The 21,547-nt window shown below is 39.8% G+C and overlaps 10 protein-coding genes across 10 annotated transcripts; 4 read left to right on the top strand and 6 right to left on the bottom strand.

Annotated features, from left to right (window-relative positions):
- Positions 1-11: 11 nt before the first annotated feature.
- SEC17 (uncharacterized protein) lies at positions 12-890 on the bottom strand (the record flags this gene model as incomplete). The annotated part of the gene is made up of 1 exon (XM_043194689.1): positions 12-890. One exon carries the CDS (start codon positions 888-890, stop codon positions 12-14), a length of 879 nt encoding a protein of 292 aa, XP_043050440.1.
- A 311-nt stretch (positions 891-1,201) lies between these two features.
- On the top strand, positions 1,202-1,792 carry KQ657_004000 (MIND complex subunit; the record flags this gene model as incomplete). Its single annotated transcript, XM_043194688.1, has 1 exon — positions 1,202-1,792. The coding sequence occupies one exon, from the start codon at positions 1,202-1,204 to the stop codon at positions 1,790-1,792; it is 591 nt and encodes a 196-aa protein (XP_043050439.1).
- Positions 1,793-1,844: 52 nt separating this feature from the next.
- Positions 1,845-2,789, bottom strand: KQ657_003999 (mitochondrial 37S ribosomal protein uS15m; the record flags this gene model as incomplete). The annotated part of the gene is made up of 1 exon (XM_043194687.1): positions 1,845-2,789. One exon carries the CDS (start codon positions 2,787-2,789, stop codon positions 1,845-1,847), a length of 945 nt encoding a protein of 314 aa, XP_043050438.1.
- A 355-nt stretch (positions 2,790-3,144) lies between these two features.
- Positions 3,145-6,063, top strand: KQ657_003998 (uncharacterized protein; the record flags this gene model as incomplete). The annotated part of the gene is made up of 1 exon (XM_043194686.1): positions 3,145-6,063. The coding sequence occupies one exon, from the start codon at positions 3,145-3,147 to the stop codon at positions 6,061-6,063; it is 2,919 nt and encodes a 972-aa protein (XP_043050437.1).
- Positions 6,064-7,199: 1,136 nt separating this feature from the next.
- GZF3 (Gzf3p) lies at positions 7,200-9,152 on the top strand (the record flags this gene model as incomplete). Its single annotated transcript, XM_043194685.1, has 1 exon — positions 7,200-9,152. The coding sequence occupies one exon, from the start codon at positions 7,200-7,202 to the stop codon at positions 9,150-9,152; it is 1,953 nt and encodes a 650-aa protein (XP_043050436.1).
- A 46-nt stretch (positions 9,153-9,198) lies between these two features.
- PGM2 (phosphoglucomutase) lies at positions 9,199-10,872 on the bottom strand (the record flags this gene model as incomplete). Its single annotated transcript, XM_043194684.1, has 1 exon — positions 9,199-10,872. The coding sequence occupies one exon, from the start codon at positions 10,870-10,872 to the stop codon at positions 9,199-9,201; it is 1,674 nt and encodes a 557-aa protein (XP_043050435.1).
- Positions 10,873-11,670: 798 nt separating this feature from the next.
- AAT1 (aspartate transaminase) lies at positions 11,671-12,954 on the bottom strand (the record flags this gene model as incomplete). Its single annotated transcript, XM_043194683.1, has 1 exon — positions 11,671-12,954. The coding sequence occupies one exon, from the start codon at positions 12,952-12,954 to the stop codon at positions 11,671-11,673; it is 1,284 nt and encodes a 427-aa protein (XP_043050434.1).
- An 877-nt stretch (positions 12,955-13,831) lies between these two features.
- On the bottom strand, positions 13,832-15,460 carry HXT1 (sugar porter family MFS transporter; the record flags this gene model as incomplete). Its single annotated transcript, XM_043194682.1, has 1 exon — positions 13,832-15,460. The coding sequence occupies one exon, from the start codon at positions 15,458-15,460 to the stop codon at positions 13,832-13,834; it is 1,629 nt and encodes a 542-aa protein (XP_043050433.1).
- A 2,420-nt stretch (positions 15,461-17,880) lies between these two features.
- KQ657_003993 (25S rRNA (adenine2142-N1)-methyltransferase) lies at positions 17,881-18,900 on the bottom strand (the record flags this gene model as incomplete). The annotated part of the gene is made up of 1 exon (XM_043194681.1): positions 17,881-18,900. The coding sequence occupies one exon, from the start codon at positions 18,898-18,900 to the stop codon at positions 17,881-17,883; it is 1,020 nt and encodes a 339-aa protein (XP_043050432.1).
- Positions 18,901-19,122: 222 nt separating this feature from the next.
- Positions 19,123-21,540, top strand: MAK5 (putative ATP-dependent RNA helicase; the record flags this gene model as incomplete). Its single annotated transcript, XM_043194680.1, has 1 exon — positions 19,123-21,540. One exon carries the CDS (start codon positions 19,123-19,125, stop codon positions 21,538-21,540), a length of 2,418 nt encoding a protein of 805 aa, XP_043050431.1.
- Between the last annotated feature and the right edge of the window lie 7 nt (positions 21,541-21,547).

Here is a 21,547-nt window from a genome sequence, read left to right as displayed (position 1 = left end):
CACTAAATTGTTTATAGTAAATCTTCATCATCTTTATCAACGGTATCTTTAATCTTTAAAAGTAATTGAGTCTTCAATTTATCCAATTTTGAAAATTGATCAAATTCGAAGACTTTATCTTGGAACCCATCTATATCACCTTGATCTATGGATTCAAGGATTTCATTAACCAATTTATATTCCCTAGTAGATTCCCAAGTTGGTTCATCGCCTAAAAAGGTATCATTTCTCTTTCTTGCCTCGATAATATCATCCATTGCCAACACACACAAAATAACCTTAAAGAAATAATCCTTCATACTAAATCGAGTCAAATTATTACCCAACAGTTGCTTAATTACAGTATCATATAATTCCACAGCCTTCTTATAATCTCCCTGCAAGGCACACAAATCAGCACTCTTTAAATACGCTTTGTTACTCAAAGCCTCAGCACGATCAGTTTGGAAATAATCACCAGCTTGTTCATAACTGCTAATGGCATTCTCTGTGTCACCTACGCTCTCATATAACTCACCTAAATCACCCATAAAATTGGCAGCCCTACGGAACTGTCCATTCTGAGTTAAAAAAATGTGCACGGCCTTCTTCAAACTGGTGATCCCATCTTGAGGACTAACGCCTTTAAAACATTTATAAGCCTCAACCAAATGATTGGCTACATCATTATGATTACCCAACTTATCCTGAATCTCACTGGCCTTAACATACAGCTTCCCGGCGGAGTTAAAGTCCTTCTTCAAACGATACATGTTGGCAGCCTGCACGTACAAGTCTGTGGCTTCCTCCAATCTATATGAGTTGGAGGATCCGGTGAACAACAGCATGAATCCAGATTGAGGCTTCTGCAAGCTTTCTGCCTGTGCTATCAATTGTTTAGGGTCAGACATGTGGAAATGTTTTTTGTGAGTATTATAACGGTGAGCGGTAGTACCTTCTTATCGGAATGTGACCTGTATTATTTTTCTATCGACGTTTCTACGTCTTGTGCAAAGGTAGAAGCCAAAGGGTTATTAGAAGCCAAGGGTTTGGTTCTGTAGTTCGACTCTGACTTTTGACCTTAAAATCCCTGTTGAGGTCGTGTGCGGGAGAAAGTCGCGCGCAAGGAAAATCAAAACAAACACGCACTCATGGCAGTACAACTGCCACTCCAGCTATTAGTACAGCTGATGCTATTACTATTAGTAAAGCTGGTTCCATTATGAGTGTTGAGCGGGTGAGGTACCCTCGAATGCGAGCCCTTTGTGGCAAAGCGCTAATGCAAGTCATAGGTAAAGGGTTGTCTATGGATAAGTTTATCAGTTGTTTCCCAGTACTAGCAGAGTCGCCTGAAGGCATGGAAGCATTAAGAAATGCCCGTCAACAAGTGATTGGGTTCTGGACCAAAGCTGCCGAAAGCGAGTTTGAAACCATCTTCAAGGAAAGGGACTTGGAGACCAAACTTGATCAACTAGATGAGATTGTTCAAGCAGCAAGATTGAATCGACAGAGAGGATTGGACCAAACTCTTGAAGTAGATAAGTTAGGGCCATCGGACATAATAGAAGGAACCGTGGTGACCAAGAAGAAAGAAGCCATTGCCAATCTTGAGATCATGAAGCAACAATTGGTGCAGGACAACGATGAGCTATACAGAGAGTTGGCTTCCATAGTGAAGGAAGGAGAAGATACACACCAAGACATTGATACTATGATCAAAGACTTACAACAACAAGTAGAGGGACTACGAGATAACAGTGCCATTGATTTTAGTATTGATGATCTAGCAGAGATTTACAAAAGTACAGCTTAACGTTGTTTGTATTTATATGTACAAGAAGATGTATAACTAACTGTGTGGTATATTACTGGTTTTCATCTGATAACTGTGCAATCTTTTCATAATTTTGTTTGGCCAAAACGTTATATTCGGCAACCCTCTTCGATAAGGCAACCAAAGCTTCCTTCTTCTTTCTTTGCTTCTCCGATAACTTGACCAATTCCTTATCACCAAACACCTTATAGTCTTGCAAGTATTGGTAACTAATACTGAATTCATGCATAATCACATCATCGGTTAATCCAAGTCTGGAGATCACATGATAGTATCTTTCTGGGTCATCTTTCTTCAAGTATTTCAAGGTCAGTTGTCTTTGTTGTACCAATTGATTTAATCTTGCCAAATGACTCTTATCTTTGAATGCTTGCTTTAAATGGTCCATCCCCAAATGAATCTTGGCAGTCATAATAGCTGCTTGGACTTCAGATGATCCAGTATCTCCATCAAATCTTTGGAAATTCTCTTTAGCATATTTAATAGCCAATGTCTTTTTATCGGCCTTATTGGTGTTTCTACTGTGTAAGATAGTTAACACGGCTCTCTTCTTTTTTTCTTCCAATGCACGAGTGCTCTCATATAATGCATTATTGGTACCGATCTTCTCTAATGAGGCCTTTTCAGCTCCATAGAGTAACTTTTCAACTTCTTCTCTGGTGAAACCTTGGGCCAAATTGGTGGTGTCCTTCAAGTATTGTCTCATTCCTTGAATGAAAACACATTTTTCATTACCCAAAACAGGGTCAACACTCAAACTTAAGTTTGTTTCTTGATGTTGTTTGAGAGTATTGACATCCTTAATGATTTGTTTCTTTAATTTCTTTTCCTTTCTCTTAAGGGCTCTGAGTCTTGATCTAGTGGAATTGGATGCTGGAAATTGCCTGGCAGCTAATTTTGGTGTTAACATAACCGCCGAGTTCATTAACGGCGTCATGGTGGAGAACCCACGGATCCCAAATCCGGCCTTAAACATGGTTTTAATGGTATATGACGGTACAATTTGCTACACAAGGTGGACTTAGCATTGAAAAATTTTCGATACCATTTTATTCAAAAATGCGACATATCAAATAATGTCGCACGTAGTCGATGCGACATACTTGGCCCTAATATAAACTACTATACTACACTAAACTACATTCATAGTCTTCCTTTATCTCTTTATCTTATACGCTCGGATGAATGGCCCGCTTATCTCCGAGCAACTTTCAAAGCTAATTGCAAGATGGTGGCCACATCGAAATAATAACAATAAGAAGTTGTCTCTGATCAATGACGTTCACGACCTAATCACCAGAGCATCGCTGCTGGATGATCGTGAGTATATTATGAACGTTCTTTGTCGTACCAATTACTTTCAGCACGTGCTCTACGATTCTGACTTGTTCGACGCTGACATCACCAATACGCATTTGGATTTGATTTTGATGCTAGCAGTTCATGACTATAAGATTATGGATGAGGTTGTTGTTATTGAAAGGCAGTTTTCGTTATTGGTGGAACGTATACTTTCAATGACCCTCCTGTTTGATCCAGAGGGGAGTAACTATGTTGTGATGAGTCACATTTTCCAGTTCTTAAGAGTTATAGCCTCTGCTAAGCTCCATAGTGATCCATGTAGATCTCTTGTGAAGCAGATGGTGGTTACCCGCAACTTGCCCCTGCTGTCAGACGACTCAATTACATCCCAATGGCTACAGAAAGTCGCCGATAATGTTATTACGGGGTTATTACTGTTTGATACTGAAGATTCCCAAGTTAGTTGTTTTCTAGCCGAAGTCGTCAAATTCTTTGTGGTGCTTGACTGTCAGCTTCCCTTGAGACAATATATACATGACTTCATAATGGAGCACAATATCCTTGAATCCTGTAAAGGGGTGAGTAGGGATAATGATAGCGAATTATACAGTGCAACTGAGTCACTCAGATACTCCCTTTATTATCCCATTGATATTGACAGTGGGAAACAAATACCTACAAAAGAAGATACCTTTGAGAAAGTCCAAGTTGTGCTCTTTGACCTTTATCCTTCCCAAGCTGCAGGGATAATAGATATACCGTCAAGGTACGATACAGATAGAGAGACTCTTTCCAGTCAATTGAACTCTTTGTTGACCAAAGAAGAACTATTAAAGCTAGTTGAAGCCTTGAAGTTGAAAAGCACAGTCACTACTTCATGTTCAACAGTAATACTATCCAATTACATTGCCAATTATGCCTTACCACCCAATTACGCCATTACCCAGCATATCAAACAACTTTGGGATCCGTTGTCTCTTTCCCCACAGAAGAAGTCGTTGTTCCCTACAGCACAGTATATGACACTAGATGACTATGTGAGTCGGGGGCTTGAGAATGGTATTGCAATGATTATGAATGGAATTACCAGACATTTGACTCAAGTATTTGATCGACTTGGAGCAGGTTTCAAAGGCAAGTCAAAGTATTTTATTCCTGTCAAACAGTGTAACGAAGGGTTTGAAACAGGCAAGTCATCGACATCATCGTCAGCATTAATTGAAGGATCATGGGTTGTGATATTAGCTTGGGGGAAAGCCAATAAGTTCTCTGAATACTTGTGGACCTCTAGGTATGGAGTATTGAGCTTACAGTTGGCGCAAATATCATCAGTCAATAAGAAGATAGTGTCTGTTGATTACCATAATAATTTTACATTTCCAGATGATCAATTCAAGCACCAACAAGGACTCATTGTGTTGTCTTCCGCCCTTCAAACCAAGCTCCAATTCTATCTGCAATTCGAACACGGTTTAACGGAACCATTGCTGGTACCAGATTACTTTCATGATACCTTCTTGGGCTATGAAAGAGAGGTCCAAAAGATACAGTACAAGAATATAGACTACAGGCTTGATAAGGTTTATCTTATTGGATGCTCATTGCAACCAAAAAAGAAGAGAAAGGATAACGATGGTCAGGCACAAAGCATTAACCATTCTATTGAGTATAGCACTGAAGGAGGAGAAAGAATTGTTAAAGAGATCCAAATTCCTGGGATCACTACTACCAATTCGTCCTCGTTCGACGATGAGCTACTTGAGTCATGTGTTAACCCTGGAGTTACTGTAATTAAGTCTTCAATTTCATGGGATAATGTACCCCAACTAATCAGTACATTGCATGTCAACTATAGGGTTAATTTCCCGGAGGAACGTCAAGTTATTGTTGTACCCGATGGAACACCATTATTGATGTCCGAAGCCGATGTTTATCAGGATGTTACAGGGTACTCTGATTGGATCCGAGGTCAATTAAAGGAAATCGTCGATAAGCACATGCAGAGTGTGGGTTGCTGTTTACCTGAACATATGACATTTGACAATGGCATTGACCAAGTACTTGCAGCATTCGATGCATATGTGGAACCAAAATGGGAATCCTACATGGCTGCTGCTTCTGCTGCAAAAGACCATGCGTATCCGTTTAAAAGTACAATAACCAATACGAAAGAAGCCAAGGCTCATTATTTGGGATTAAAGGGGGCCTTCCAAGAGTTGACAAGGTTACGGATGTATGGAAAATTAAATGCACAGCAATTAAACCGGTATCTTAGAGATTCCTATTGTCGCAGTGTGGTAATAGAAGAAAGCAAACTTGTGGAATTGAAGCATACTGATTTTGATAGTGTGATAATTTGGGGCTCACGACTGGATTCCTTTCTTATGAATTATCAATTGATATTAACCAATAAATTACTCAAAAGAATCATTTTAATTGACAATGACGGTTCAACGGATGATGGGATGTACCTGAGATTGATTTCCATGGGAGTTAAGCCGTTTATCATTGGTGCTGGACAAGTGAAGGAGCCTCTTTCCGCTGGAGTCATTCAAGAGATAATCCACCTGGATGCCCTGTATAACATTAAAGAGGTACAAATGTGTGCCGCATTGTATCGGTACATGGCCGGAGACTATGATACGCTTGTGATAATCTGTTCTTCACCAATCCATGTTCAGTTGATAGAGCAAAACTACCGTGACGTAAAGGTGCTTTTATATGGTGATAACTTGAGCCAATTTGATTATGTTATATGGAGTTCGTTCGGTGCTTACATACCGATAGAATTGGCTACAAAGGATGTTGCAGCCAAAGCTAAGAAGGGGTTTTACGTTGTTAGTACTTCAAAGGGTACGTACAACAACTTACCCAAATTGGAAGTATATCCCGGAGCTAAAGGTGAGCCAGTTAAGACCATGGACCAGTTTATTGAAACCCATTTGTGATCGGGAATTATTTCCCCTTTGAGATTTATACTGCATATACTTTTTTTTGATTGCAACGGTTTTAAGTTTAATGGGTCGGGTAGATAGTAATACACCTGGGTGATTGTCTACGATAAGATGACAAATGTATCCAACTAATAGGATAGGCTATATTAGTAGGAACAGTAGTAAAGAAAGTATGAACTAAAACTCGTTACTGCATATATCGGATCCGGGTAACCCCTTGAGGTGGCCAATGATTACAGTGATGTTATTACTATATTGGTATATGCACGACTGTTCAAAGTGCCGTGGCTTATCTTTTTTATGTTATCAGATAGTAAAACCAACCCATAGATAAACATATATTCTTGATTATAGCGATCATCAATATTAGTAGTTACTAGACTACTGAGAGTGATAGTGGTTACATTATCCTATCAAAAGTGTGTATAAATGAACGCCTGCTATTATATTAGATGAGTCACATAATATTAACAAGATAAGAAGTATAGCAGTGACATCATAGAACTATACCCAGTAATATACTAAAGACCACTATAGTCACTTAGTACACTAATAGGTCACTGATAGGTCACTAATAGTACTAGATTAACACAATCACTCAGTACTACACTACCTGTACTACACTACCCGTATAACACTAACCTTACTACACTTCCCGCACTACACTTCCGTACGACTACCAGTACTACTACTCACAATACTACACTAACAGAGTATAGCCGTACTACAGTATAACCTACTACTACTATCACTATAGTACAGTCATATAGTACAGCCTATAGCCCACCACTATAATAGTACTGACCCTGTCATAGTTCTGTTATCCTGTTTATCTGACCAGTCACTTATCGCTACACCCTAACACCACCCCTTTATCATTATCAACGGCGCGACCAAATTTTGTGTCTTGAAAAGTGAGATTTTTTCATCTCTTTTATCAACCCATATACATTTTTCTTTCCACTTCAAACAGACTCTGTTGATGAGTTTCCTTTGTATCTCCTGCTGTTAACACTACTGGTCCTTACACTACTGTTTATACTGCTGTTTCGTATTACTACTGTTGGTGCTACTTTTTATACTACTACCGTTACTCCTACTGTTATCTCTGACACTGTTCCTGTTGTATCATGAGTGAGATTGAACAGAGGTTACCGCCTGTTACCGGTACTGCATTATCACCATCACCTTCAAATACCACTTTGAATTCTGTTCCGTCACCCATTCCTTCTCCGGTTCCGAATAATGTGAATCAAGGTAGTCCACAATCTAATCCTGTTCACCCAAATGCAAGATCAACTACTCATGTTGCCAATGGGATCACCACAACCAAATCAAATATTACTTCACCAGTTTGTCGCAATTGTAAGACTCAAACCACGCCTCTTTGGCGAAGAGATGAAACTGGCCAAGTCTTGTGTAATGCTTGTGGATTGTTTCTAAAGTTACATGGTAGGCCAAGACCTATTAGTTTGAAAACTGATACTATCAAATCCAGAAATAGAATGAAGAATCCACAATCAAATAAAGGTTCAAATGCAAATACTCCAGAATTGAAAGCTAAAGATTCTAAAATTAATATATCTTCAACCAATGGAGTAAGTAAAAAGAATTCTCCTAAACTGTCAACCGCCAACACCAAAAAGAAATCTTCAAATACTTCAACTCCAACTTCAAAGCCTCTTGATACTCCAATGATGCCTGCTACTTCGTCAACCTCTTCTTCGAATGGATTTCTTCAACCTCAGTTACCCAATTCAGCTCCATTCTATACCCCTCAAGTACCTCCTACAGGAGGAGCTCAGTTGCCTACTATTAACATTGGGCCTATAACAAGAGTCCCATTGCCTCATCATCTACCAAACCATTTGATCCACCAAGTACAACCTTTACATTATCCTCTGTCAACACCTACTCAATTTGCTCCCGGATTACAACGGATCACTTCTCCTTTATTATTATCTACTTCATCTTCAATTTCTCATGCTCGGTCTCTGCTGAGTAGTCAATTTGATTCCAATAATGATTTGGGTCCTTCAGCAACGTTTAAACCTTCCTCTTCAGTCAATTCAACTTCAGATAACTCCATAACAGGCATCTCCCTAATGAATCAATCAAAAAAGACAATCACAACGTCAGTCACTCCTCCAACACTATCTACACCATCTTCTGCACTTGCTCCTCCTCCTCCACCACAGCCAACCACTACGCTTGCTGCTGTTGCTGCTGTTGCATCATCTGCAGCAAGCATTACTCCTGCTGCTTCGTCTGCACCTTCTACCAATGAGGGCATGAAACTCGCTGAGATCTCATCGATACCCACCACCAGACAAACCATCTCATCACCATCCTTTGGTCCCCAGTTTCATTTATCCGGAACCAATTCTACCATCACAAGTCCAAAACAACTGTTCAATACTGCAACTTTGTTACCTCCTCTACACAAGATATCACTGCAGGGCACCGGTGCTAATAGTAATAGTTCTTCCTCGGAGAATGGAGATCGAAATCAATACTCGGCTCATGATAAGGGTCTGAATGGTAATACCAACAGCAGCAACAACAATACAAACAATAATAACAACAATAATAACAACAACAATAATAATAACAATAATAACAATGGTGATAATGGCGGTGATAATCATAACACTTCTGCAGCTGCTGAAATCAGTCTGTTGAAGACTCGGATCAGTGAGTTGGAGCTTGTGAACGATTTATTCCGGACACAAATCATGGAACTTGAAGCCATGGAACAGGCTGCTAGAATGAGAGAACAATCTATGAAGAAACGGCTAGATGAGATGATAGCACTACAACATCAATATGGAGTGTCTACTGGAACAGTACCCCCAAGTACTGTACCTGGAACAGGGCCTACTACTGCTACTACTGCTACTGCTACTACTGCTACTACCACTGGTGCTACCCCTGTGCCAACTGGCTCTACAGCTGCTGCTCCTGGCACTGATGCTCCAATCTTACCACCCATTAACGTTGTTCAATACTCCACCCCAACATTGAAACGGGAATTGGAAGATGGAACTGGAGGCTCGGCTTTCAAAGTATCCAGACACAACTAATTAGATATATTTAATCACCAATAATAATGTACTAAGCTAATGTAGTTCACGTCTTAACATCAGGTTCGTCACGATCCAAGAATTGTTTAAACTTCAACAAGTTTAAAACGTATTTAATGTCGTTGCTTAAGTAATCGTCAGCCTTTTCAGTGTATGTCAGTTTATCATCAGTCCATTTTTCCAAATATAACCGAACAGTTGCCCCACTTGATCCGGTACCGGATAAACGCACCACGAATCTTAAGCCATCGGAAAATTTAATGAATAATCCTTGATTGGCGGAAACACTTCCATCCAAATCGGTATAACTGAAATTTGCAGCTTCTTTAACTTGACGTCCATCTAAATCTTCACCAGGTTTAACTTTGGTAACAATGTCAGCCAATAAATCAACCAATTCTCCAGCACCTTCACTTGAAACATTCTCAAAATCATAACGAGTGAAAAATGTCCGGCCATATTTATTCCAAAATTGTGTTTGGATTTCATTGATTGTAGCTGGTCTATCTGGATGCTCTTTAGCATAATAAGCCAATACATTTAACCAAGCAATGATGGCCCAAAGACCATCCTTTTCTCTAACATGGTTTGAACCCGTACCGAAGGATTCTTCACCACAAATACTCATTTTATTGGAATCAAATAAAGCACAAAAGAATTTCCAACCAGTGGGGACTTCATAACATTCCAATCCTTTATCTTTGGCCACAAGATCAATTGCTGCAGAAGTGGGCATGGAACGTGCTAAGCCATAAACGCCTTGCTTTTGGAAATAGGGAATGGCTTCCTTTGCGTATTCAGCAATGATTGCAACAGAATCTCCGGGAGAAACAAATGTTCCAGCTCCGTAAATCATATTCCGATCTCCATCACCATCAGATGCTGCACCAAATGCAATGTTTTCCTTATCCACCCGTTCAACCAATGTATGAGCATATGTTAAGTTAGGATCGGGATGTAACCCACCAAAATCAGGTAATGCTTGTTGGTTTTGAATAGAGGTTTGAGGTAATCCCAATTCTTCAATGAATATCTTTTCACCATAAGGACCCGTGACACCATGAAGAGAATCAAAAAGTAGTTTAAAATCAGAGTTACTGGAAATAAAAGATTTAATCAAATCAAAATCAAAAATTTCCTTTAACATAGTCACATAATCAGCAGTTGAATCAATGACTTCAATTTCCAAAGGGCCGTGTTTGAAATCACCAACTTTGGTAATATCAAATTTTGGTAACCCCTTAGCCACCTTGTAATTGGTTAATTGTTTCAGAACTTCAAAGATCTTATTGGTTACCAGTTCAGGAGCAGGACCTCCATTGGCCAAATTATACTTAATACCTAAATCATTCTTGGGTCCACCAGGATTATGAGATGCAGTTAAAATGATTCCTCCGGTAGCCTCTTTGATACGAATCACATGGGAAGTAGCAGGGGTTGATAAAATCCCATCCTTACCAATAATTAACTTTCTAACTCCATTGCCAGCAGCAATATCTATAATCTTACCAATCACAACATCATTGTAATAACGACCATCTCCTCCAATTACCAACGTAGACCCTTCAACACCTTCTGGAATGGCTTCGAGAATAGCTTGGATGAAGTTCTCTGTATAGTGTTGTTGTTGGAATACAGTAACCTTCTTACGAAGTCCTGAGGTCCCTGGTTTCTGATCAGAAAAGGGTGTAGTGGTTACCAGTTCGATGCTTACAGACATTATGATTAAGTGATGTATCAAATGTGATGTATCAAATGCGATGTATCAAATGTGATGTATCAGATTTTAAAAGGGGATTGAAATCTGGGGAAGAATCGTCCGCTTTTATATACCTTTTTAGCCCCAACCCAACAATTGAATCACAAAACCCCAGACTTGGTGGGGATGTGTGAAGTTACCCGGACGTCTTCGAATAAGTGGGGCACTTGGTTTGAAATGTGGTTAATTTTGTAGATGCATGATTGTAAGTGTGCTTAGTTTCTGACTTAAGTATTCCGAAATTTGTTGGTACGCTTCAAATATTCTTCCGTTGAGATTAAATCCATTTCTCTTAATACAATGGTACCAAATTAGATTCAACTGTTTGTATTTTAGAGTTGCTTAACTGTATTTCATGGGTCATAATCTTTGCTTCTAATATGTATCCCCCAAATATTACTCTTTGGTTAGTTCCAGTACCCCCCCTTAAATTTTTGTTCATGGGTGGGGTAGTTGTAAAGGTTCCTTCTCCATGCGTCCGTGTAACCGCATATTGGATCAATTGACAACACAATGTGCATATATGCAGCAACACATGTAAACGAACAAATATTTGGCCGATGCGAAGACTTGCATTCTATTATATGCAGTACCACCTTGATTATAAGTCCTAAGTATGTTCACGCATAGAAGAACGCTTAGATATACCAAAATTACCATAATTACGACTTCATTTTCCTACACCTTTTTAAAGCTATTATTAATATTAGTGACATCGTACCGTGTATCGTGACATTAGACATAAACAATATATTCTTTTTATTTGAAGTCTCTTACAACTTCATTGATGGCATTAGCCAAGTAGTCGACATTACTATCATTAATACCAGAAATGGAGAAACGACCATCTTCAGTGGCATAAACAGAATACTTTTCTCTCAAAGCAATCATCTGTTCCTTGGACAAACCAGTGTAGACAAACATACCTCTTTGTTTGGTCAAATGATCCCAGTTGTAGTTGGTCTTGTCCAACTTTTGGTACAACTTGTCTCTGACAGTGTTCAAACGACCAACAACTTGGTCCAAGTCACCTAACCATGATTCAAGTAATTCAGGGTTGCTAAAGATAGTTTCCACAATTTTGGAACCGTGAATTGGAGGAGATGAATACATTGGTCTAATCAATTTCTTCAATTGAGAGTCAATGGCTTTGCTTTGTTCAGGGGATTCAGTAACAATGGAAATAGAACCAGTTCTTTCACCGTAAAGACCCATGTTCTTGGCAAAGGATTGGCACAAAGAGTAAGAAGGAATCTTACCTTCAACAACCAATTGGTTGATTCTACGGATTAATCCAATATCCTTGTATGGGTTACCAGATGCAAACCCTTGGTAAGCCATATCAATCAATGGGTACAACTTCTTTTGTTGGATGATTTCCAAAACAACTTCCCATTGTTCTGGAGTCAAGTCCATACCAGTTGGGTTATGACAACAAGCATGCAAAAGAACAACTGATTCAGGATCAGCATCCTCTAAAGATTTGGTCAAGTTAGCAAAGTCCAAATCATTGGCGTTATTATCGTAGTAAGCATAGAATTCAGCATCCAAACCGGCATCGGTGAAAACAGCAATATGGTTAGCCCAAGTTGGTTTAGGAACATAAATCTTCTTAGCAGAGTTGAAACGAACAAGGAAATCAGCAATAACTCTAAGAGAACCAGTACCAGAAATGGTCTGAGCGGTGACAATACGATTACCGCCAATCAATTTGGCACCAGCAGCATCCTTGTTGGAATTGTTAAAGATAAAGTTTTGAACAATAGATTGGAAAGGCTTAGAACCATTAATCCCAGTGTATTCCTTTTCGACTTCAGTTTCCAAGAGAGAACGTTCAGCATTCTTAACACTTGGGAAAATAATGGGCTTACCTTCGTTGTTTCTGTAAGCACCAACACCCAAGTTGATCTTTTTAGGATTAGAATCTTCCTTGAAAGCTTCAGCAATGCCTAAAATCTTGTCTGGAGGAGCAAGAGGAATTTCATTCCAACGAGCGACGCGAGCACTGGCGGATAAACCTCTAACACCCATGCGGGGTTGCATCTTAAAGCTGGAGAGCATCTCTGGAATAAATATCTGCAATTGACTCAACTGCGGGTACTGCAAGGAAACAACCTGAAAAAAAATTTTCAGATCCCAACGAACTTGCCAGTCTTTATATACCCTGGAACAGCCGATGACTCGGAATGATTCATCGCCTGCATACGGTATGAGGGGAAATGACACGATCAACAATAATAATATAATAAGAGGATTTATACTGTGAGTAGTTTAGCGGATTTGCCCAATCGGGTATATCGGTAGATGCACGTTGCGGATTTTTTCACTAATACCGAAGACGGTTGGAGTTGTTGAAAGACTGGGATGATAAGATGTAGTTGAGGTAAATCAGCTAGCTTAACCTATTTGGTTGCAGAAATTAATCCGTTCTCTCTGGGGTTATTCCGTGTTGACTCATTTGTGCACTTATACAGTCAACGCTTGCTGAGCATGTGGTCGTAGGTTGATCCGACGCTCAAGCTTATAAGGTGTGAGTCAAACTTATATGTTGACGAACTTATTAATAACTAGTGTTCACGAATACAGTATTATTATGAATCAAGGTAAACATATGGGCCGACAGCGGTCTTCGCCCCGAATTCATCCGTGGTGGGTGCTAAACACCGGTATCATGTGATTAACAGTTCCTTTTCTCCGGAGATGACTGTTGCTTATGTAACAAAATGTCACGAGTATCAATTTACGTTATTCCTCGTGCACTTAAACAAATTCGGAGTAAACATAATAAACTACATTTTATTATCAATTTCAAATTGGCATTATAAAACATTATGTCTATCAAAAACTTCTATATATTCATCGTAATTTTAATTCATTAAAAAACTTCCGTATATCGGAAATAAGGGTGTAGTGTATCTGGTTAAACAGATGGTTCTTGTTTGATGAAGGCAACATCAACATTTTGTTCTTCAGGAACCCAATTGTGGGAGTTCCATGGCTTAGCATCGGAAGCGTACAACATGTCAACTTCTTCCAAGGTCAAACCCTTGGTTTCATAGACAAAGAAGTAGACATAGAAGAAAGAGAAGATAAGACATCCAGCAAAGACGAAACCATAGTAGAAATGGATGGCAGATGTGATGAAAGGAGTGAAAAAGGCAATCAAGAAACCCCACAACCAGTTGGCAGCAATGGCAACAGACATAGCCTTAGCTCTGATTCTCAATGGATAAGATTCAGAAACAACGGCATAACAACCACCAGCCCAGGTAGAAGCAAAGAACAAAATGTAGACACAAGTAACAAAAATCATAGCGTCACCAACAGGCTTTCTGGTGTTTGAGTTGTCACCTTGAACACCAATGTATAATCTGACGGAACCCAAGATGGAGTAGACAAGCATGGCAAGGAACATACAAGCGGAACCCATCATCAACACCTTTCTTCTTCCCCATCTATCGATAAGATAGATACCGAGGAAGGTGGAACCAAAGTTAACAGCAGACAAGATGATAGAGGTTTGGAAGGAATCAGACAAACCGACAGCCTTGAAAATGGTGGTACCGTAATAGAAGAAATAGTTATCACCAGTTAATTGTTGAAGACTTTGTAACATAATACCCATGATGACTCTGTATAAGATCTTTGGCTTACCAGTGATCAATTCTAACCAGTTAGCACTACCAGCCAACTTTTCCTGGTCGATACCGTTTTGGATCAATTGGATTTCTTCATAGACAAGAGCGTCTTCAGGAGAAAGCTTGTTAGACTTGGCGATGGACTTCTTGGCTTCTTCAATCATGTTCTTTTCAATCAAGTATCTGGGGGATTCAGGCATCAAGGACATACCAAACAACAAAAACAAGGCCCAGGCAAAACATAACCCAAGAGGAACTCTCCAAGAGACAGAGTCACTGTAAGACTTGGTACCATAACCAACAATGTTACCGATAAGGATACCGAGGGTGATGAACAATTGGAAACAAACAACCAAGGTACCTCTGATGGCTTTTGGAGAGGTTTCGGAAATGAACAAAGGACAAAGAACAGAAACCATACCAATGGCAAAACCAGTGATCAAACGACCAATCATAATTTGATACCAAGCGTGCTGAGAAGCAATTTGAACAATGATACCAACAATGTAAATGGACATGGCTGTGGAGATACCAAATCTTCTACCTTTCATATCACCAACTTTGGATAAAACAATACCACCGACGGCACAACCAATGTTCAAAATGGCAATCATTAAACCGACACGAGTATCGGAGAATTTGTAGGTACCATCGGCATGGTGAGTAGCAAACCGTTTCTTGAAATCATCCATGTTAACGAAACCGGAAACGGTACCGGTGTCGTAACCGAAAACGAACCCACCGAAGGCCACCAATAAACAAAAGATGGCTGTGGTAAGATGTTCAGACCAACCAGATTTTTTGGTGGTGATTGGTTGAGCTAAGGATTCGGTTTCCTTTTCTTCCTTGAGAAGCGACCCATTATCAATGGGTGTGGCTGTCCCAGACATATTTGTAGGTTCTTGCGACATTTCTGTCAAGAGTGGAAAGAGCTTTTTTTTATTTAGTGTGGATAGTAAACTAATAAAGTAAACTGATGGATAAGAAATGATTAAAACTCTTCCACTGAAATGTAGACCTTCACTTCTATTTATACAAATTTTTAACTTCGGCATAACGTTTTCCTTTTTGGAATGCTGGATGAAAACATCATACTACCATATACTAATGGCATGACTTAGTATACCGAACCTAAATCATCATAACGGAAAAATAGAGTTAAGCCGATCATAATCGGATTGTTAAAAAAAGTAATACCTGCGTAAAAGCCGGCATAATTCTCCGTGCACAAATAAGACAATTATTCCATACAATCACTCCTGTACCTTATTGCAGGAGTACAGTTGTTCCGGAGACAAATGATGCCAAATGACATCCAATGTTCATTTGTACTACTTATCCCCCACTGATCAGTAATTTTCCGGTAAACTTTGCTCCGCAAAACAATGTGAGTAAGGAAAAACCCTAAGCGAATACAACCACTGATCATCAGCAAATACTGCATCCAATTATTCTTTCTCCGACTTTTGTCTGGAGTGGTATCATCGCCCCACTCTTTCCTAGACGCATGCTCCAACATGGACCTAAGACCCCCATGGGCGGATTTTCTACTTCCCCGTGGGATTAACTTTGCCGTGTCGGATGTATGTTTCAAACGGTGGGGTGGACCAATTGAATCCAATTGGTTACTAAGTGTTTCTGAATAGTTGGCATTTTACTTGCCGACACCTTGATGTTCCGAGATTACGGATTATCCTTAACATGTTAATTTACAATTTAGGATTATTAAATGGGTTTGATTAGTTAATAGTTTGCTTTCAAGGACGCATCTTAGCAACCAATGGTTAAAAAGTAAGTTGTAGCATTCTCAGTATAGTGGGTTTTACGGTTAATACCTTGGCTTTCGTGTACCTCATCAGATTATCTTTCTTGTAGTAAAAAATGGAGTAGTTTTCTGCTACGTATTTTCTAATGCGGGTAGTATTTCGGAAAAATTTTCACTCTTATGCTATTGTTAATGATAGATATTTTTTCGTATTCAGATTTGCAACCACTGTGATATCAAGCAACATCGCACCATTTTAGGCATCTCTGAGATGGTGTCAAATTAATGGTAGTTAGTATCTGATACATTTATCCGAAGCTCCCTTCCTTCTTCCCCTCCATACCAGGTTTTTCAATCACTGACAAAAATCAGTCTGGACGTACGTGCAACTTATGCAGGTTGCATCTTGTGTCGGGTGACAAAGAAAAGTTTTTCCGTGACAGTAATTGTGTCATGTTAAGAAAAAAGTCTTCCCTAGTTAATCCGATGCTCTTACCAGCACAATCGTAATTAGGCATAATCAAGAAAACTCATTATAGCAATCATTCCACCAACTTCAAAAGTCTTCTCAGCAATAGATTGCTGAATGGGCAAGCGTTAGCTTGGACATATTTAGTCTCCAGACACTAGTACCTGGTACTAGAGTTCGTATCTTTCTTATTGAATTGTTTTCCTACAGTTGCAAAGAATTTCCGAATTAAGAACTTTAATATACTCTATAATAGAGCCGGAGTCAATATTAGATTTACTGAATCTACATTACCATTCGGATTAATTATCTGCTGTCTAATTGTGTCTTGCCACATTTGAACTCCATAGAACAACCAGGAGACTCAATATGGAACCATCTTTCTGACTCAGTTAGCTGTAAGACATTTTTAAGAGCCGCCTGTATCTTGAATGTCATTTTCGTAATCAACAATAAAGTGCACTTGAATTTTAGTCTTTAAAACACGCTTTTCTCCTCATTTCTTCTCTCCTGGTCTGTCGAAATCTACGGGATAGACTTACGTAGCAAACGAGTTTCTGGCACAAGTACATAAGGTGCTACTGTCAGTTCAAAATTATAGAACTGGCAGGTACTTAGAAATTAATTTTTTTTACCTGTATATTACTAAATAATGCAATATTTTTTCCGTGTCTTGGAATGCTGTTCTGCTTTGAGGGTGCGTCCGATTTATGCCGCATACCTTATGATGCTGTCATCGAACCACAACTGACACTCGTCCCCAAGAGTGATTTTCGGAATAATCCAAATTCGTTTCCCCAGAATGACTATACTTTCTATGGGGTAATATGGAGAATATGGGGTCTTGCTTGGGGTAGCAGAAAGGTAATATCAAGGTGAACTTTTCGTTGTCGTTTTAATAATTTAGTTCAAGTCAACCGCCATAATAATATAATAGCTATTGTTGAGATTTTCCGGACCATAAGCCAGTAATCAAAACGTTAACTCCGAAACCTCAAATGGAATAAAGACACGGGTCGAAGTTACATATTGGGGGCACAACCTACTGCCGTCCACAATCATGTTGAAGTAATTTTTCCGTATGTTCAAATCTAACTTTATAAAGTGATGCAAAAATTATTCCGTGATAGACCACTATTGATTTCTGTCTTTTTGAAGGCACATTCAGCTACTTTCTTCATTGATTTAGAACCCTTCCAGGAGAAAAGCCAATATGCCACTTTCTTAGCTTCATAATATTCTTCTTCACAGAACCCCAAATGTGTCATAATGTCTATAAACCTTGCGTTATTAAAGTACCTTGAATTGGTGACACACGGCAACGGAAGAACTATAAATACCTTGGAATAAAACCCGTTCTTGGGTTCATTCAAAAACTGAGTAAACCTCCATAACATTTGTCCCCTAACATTATGATCTGGAACGTAATTTAACACCAAGGAACAACTTATCATGTCAAACTTCTCTTTAGAACTGGTGGGTAGCGGTCTGTCCATGAAATCTTGCTGAAGGATCAACCTTTCATTTTGAGAGTTCAAATCTATTCGAGTGACCTCGAACATTCCACATGTACTAATGCAATTATTGGCACTAAGACATCCTATCTCTAAAGCCGACATTATGGTATCTTTCTTCTGCCATTGGGTGTTACTCTCTAACCATTGGATTAGTCTCTTCGAAGAATCACCTCCTCTTGTGGAGTCTTGACCATCGGTCAGGGCTACTTGATAAGCCTCGATTCCTCCTCGACATTTAATTTCTCCGTCTATTTTTCCGAGCATGGCTACCATCTCGTTGGTATCTTGAAGTACATCTTTATTCATGGGTTCATTGGCTTGTTTCCCGGTCCAGGACTCTATAAACAGTTTGAGTTCGGAATTGTACTTCCAAAATAGCAGGGGTTGGGTTTCTCGTAAGCATTCCACATAGTTTTTGTTGTCAAGCCCTTCTACCAAGGGCTTCAATTGTTTCAAAATAATCTCTTTATCTTTAAGAAGCGTATGGTATCTTCTGATCAAAGATCTTGCTTTCTGGGGTTTCAAGCTCTTTGGTTTTCGGATGCCGTTTCCCGTAATACTCCGGTTTCCTTTTAAAAGTCCTCGACTCTTCCTAGCCATTGTACAGAGTACAGTCTATTAGTGTCTCATAAGCAGAGGTACGCTCTATTGCAGAGACATAAGTGTATTCTTTGGTACTGTGTAGCCCCATCATCATCTCGCCATCTGTCTTGATTTTCCGGGTCGTGCGCAGGCGTATTTCGCGAAGAAGTGCGAGATGAGCATCGACTTAAATGCATTTGTTAACGTCTGCTTAATTGTATACCAACTAGTCACGTAACTATGGCCAGCAAAACAAAGAAGACAGGTGTGGGGAAGAAGGTCAAGAAGACCCCCGTCAAGCGGACGCCCAAGTTGAAGGAAAAACTTGCTAAAGAAAGCAAGGTGGTCCGTTTGGACAATTTGGCTTGGAAACCAGTGGAGATACCAGACAATTTAGGTGACTATGAAGGGTTCTATGGACTAGAAGAAATAGATGGAGTAGACTTTGAGATTGTTGATGGCAAGCCTCGTTTCACAGTGAAGGATGATCTGAAGATAGCAAAGAAGGAAAAGAAAGTGAAGAAAGCAGAGCCAGAAGCAGAAGAAGAAGAAGAAGTTGAAGATGGTGAAGGTGATGATGATGATGAAGAGTTCACAGGGTTTGATGATAAAAATGATATTAAAGTTGATGATGAAGAAGATAAGGACGATGGAAACGTTGATGAAATTCCTACTGTTTCTCAATTAGACTCTGATAAATTATTATCAAATACATTCCTGAGCCTTGACCTCCCGTTGCCGGATGATGATCAAATAGATCTTCCACAGTGGGAAGACGATTCCTACTCCTTAAGTCCGTATACATTGTCGGGATTGAAGGCGTTGGGCTTCACGTCGCCTACCTTGATCCAGAAGAAGGCTATCCCCGTGGCCTTGCAAGAAAAGGACCTTGTGGGTAAAGCCACCACCGGTTCAGGTAAGACATTAGCATTTGGTATACCTATATTGGAGAAGTACTTGACCAATTTGAACACCATCAAGGAGAACAACAAGGAAAGCATCATCAACCAACCCACGGGAATTATCTTTACTCCCACCAGAGAATTGGCCCATCAAGTGGTTGATCATTTGAACAAGTTGGCCAAATACTCGCCATTATCCACCCTGGGAATCGTCAGTATCACTGGGGGGCTTTCCATTCAAAAACAAGAGCGTCTTTTAGCCCGAGGACCAGGCATTTTGGTGGCTACCCCCGGTAGATTTTTAGAGATCATTGAAAAGGATATGGAAGTGTGTAAACGGTTGGCAGCCACAGATATTCTTGTTCTTGATGAAGCCGATAGACTTTTGCAAGACGGTCATTTCGATGAGTTTGAAAGAATATTGGATCTTTTCAAGAAACACAGACCAAAGCAAAAGAATAAGCCTTGGAAATGGCAGACCATGGTGTTTTCTGCCACCTTTTCCAAAGAGTTATTTGGTAAGTTAGACAAAAAGAATAAGGGGAATAAGAACGGCAATAGCAACGGAAGCTCGTTGTATGATAATGAAGAGATCTTAAAGCTATTGAACGATAAGTTGAAGTTTAAAGATACCAAGCCAACCTTAGTTGATGCCAACCCTAAAGAGATTGTTAGTGGTAAGGTTACGGAAGCCTTGGTTGAATGTGGAGCTACAGAGAGAGATTTGTATCTCTACTATTTTCTTCTCATGTACCCTGGTTCAACGTTAGTGTTTGCCAATTCTATCGACTCTGTCAAGAGATTGGTTCCCTTCTTGAGGAACTTGAACATCCCCTGTTTCTCCATTCACTCCAACATGATCCAAAAACAAAGATTAAGAGCCTTGGAACAATTCACGGCAGCTACGTCCAAGAACGAGACTGTGGTTCTCGTGGCTTCCGATGTGGCAGCTAGAGGATTGGATATTCCCAACATTGATCACGTTGCCCATTACCATTTGCCCAAATCTGCAGACATATACATCCATAGATCCGGGAGAACCGCCAGAGCCGGGAACGAAGGTGTTTCTGTGATGTTTTGTTCCCCCCAGGAAGCTTCTGGACCTTTAAGGAAATTAAGAAAGTTGGTGGCATCGTCTGCTGGTGCTGGTACGGCTGCAAAAATGGATTTGCATGGTGATGTTAAGCTCCTTCCCGTAGAGATGGATCTTGTTGGTCAATTGAGAGAAAGAGCCAGTCTTTCAGCCAAACTCGCAGACTCACAAATCAGTACCAGCTCAACAAGCAAAGAAGATTCATGGATGAAACAAGCAGCAGAAGATTTGGGTATAGAAGATTTATCCGACATCGATAGCTATGCAGATGACATCATCAAGAAACAAAGGAAGAGAAAGGAAACCAAGCTGTTGTCCAAAGACGAGACCAGGGTGTTGAGAGCAACTCTTAGAGACATACTTAGCCAGCCAATCAGAAAGAACTCCAGAAGATCGTATCTTACCAGTGGACTTCAGAACTTGGCCCATGAGATTGTCAGTGGGAAAACACATAAGGAAGTTCTTGGACATTCGCAAGTCAATGCTTTACAAGATTTGAAGAGCTCCAAGGGCATCAGATCAACTGACAAGAAGATTGTAAAGAGTGGAGACTTGCTTAAACAAAAGAAGAAGGCGGACAAGCAAGCTAGAAAGGACAGTAAGAAGGATAAGAAGGAGCAGATGAGAAACAAGTCATTTAAAGGAGAAGAAGACGAGGAATAAGTAAACA

This window comes from Scheffersomyces spartinae (genome assembly GCF_019049425.1).
Source record: "Scheffersomyces spartinae strain ARV_011 chromosome Unknown scaffold_5, whole genome shotgun sequence".
Lineage (NCBI taxonomy): Eukaryota > Fungi > Ascomycota > Pichiomycetes > Serinales > Debaryomycetaceae > Lizanozyma > Lizanozyma spartinae.
This window is presented reverse-complemented; position numbering and strand designations above follow the sequence as displayed.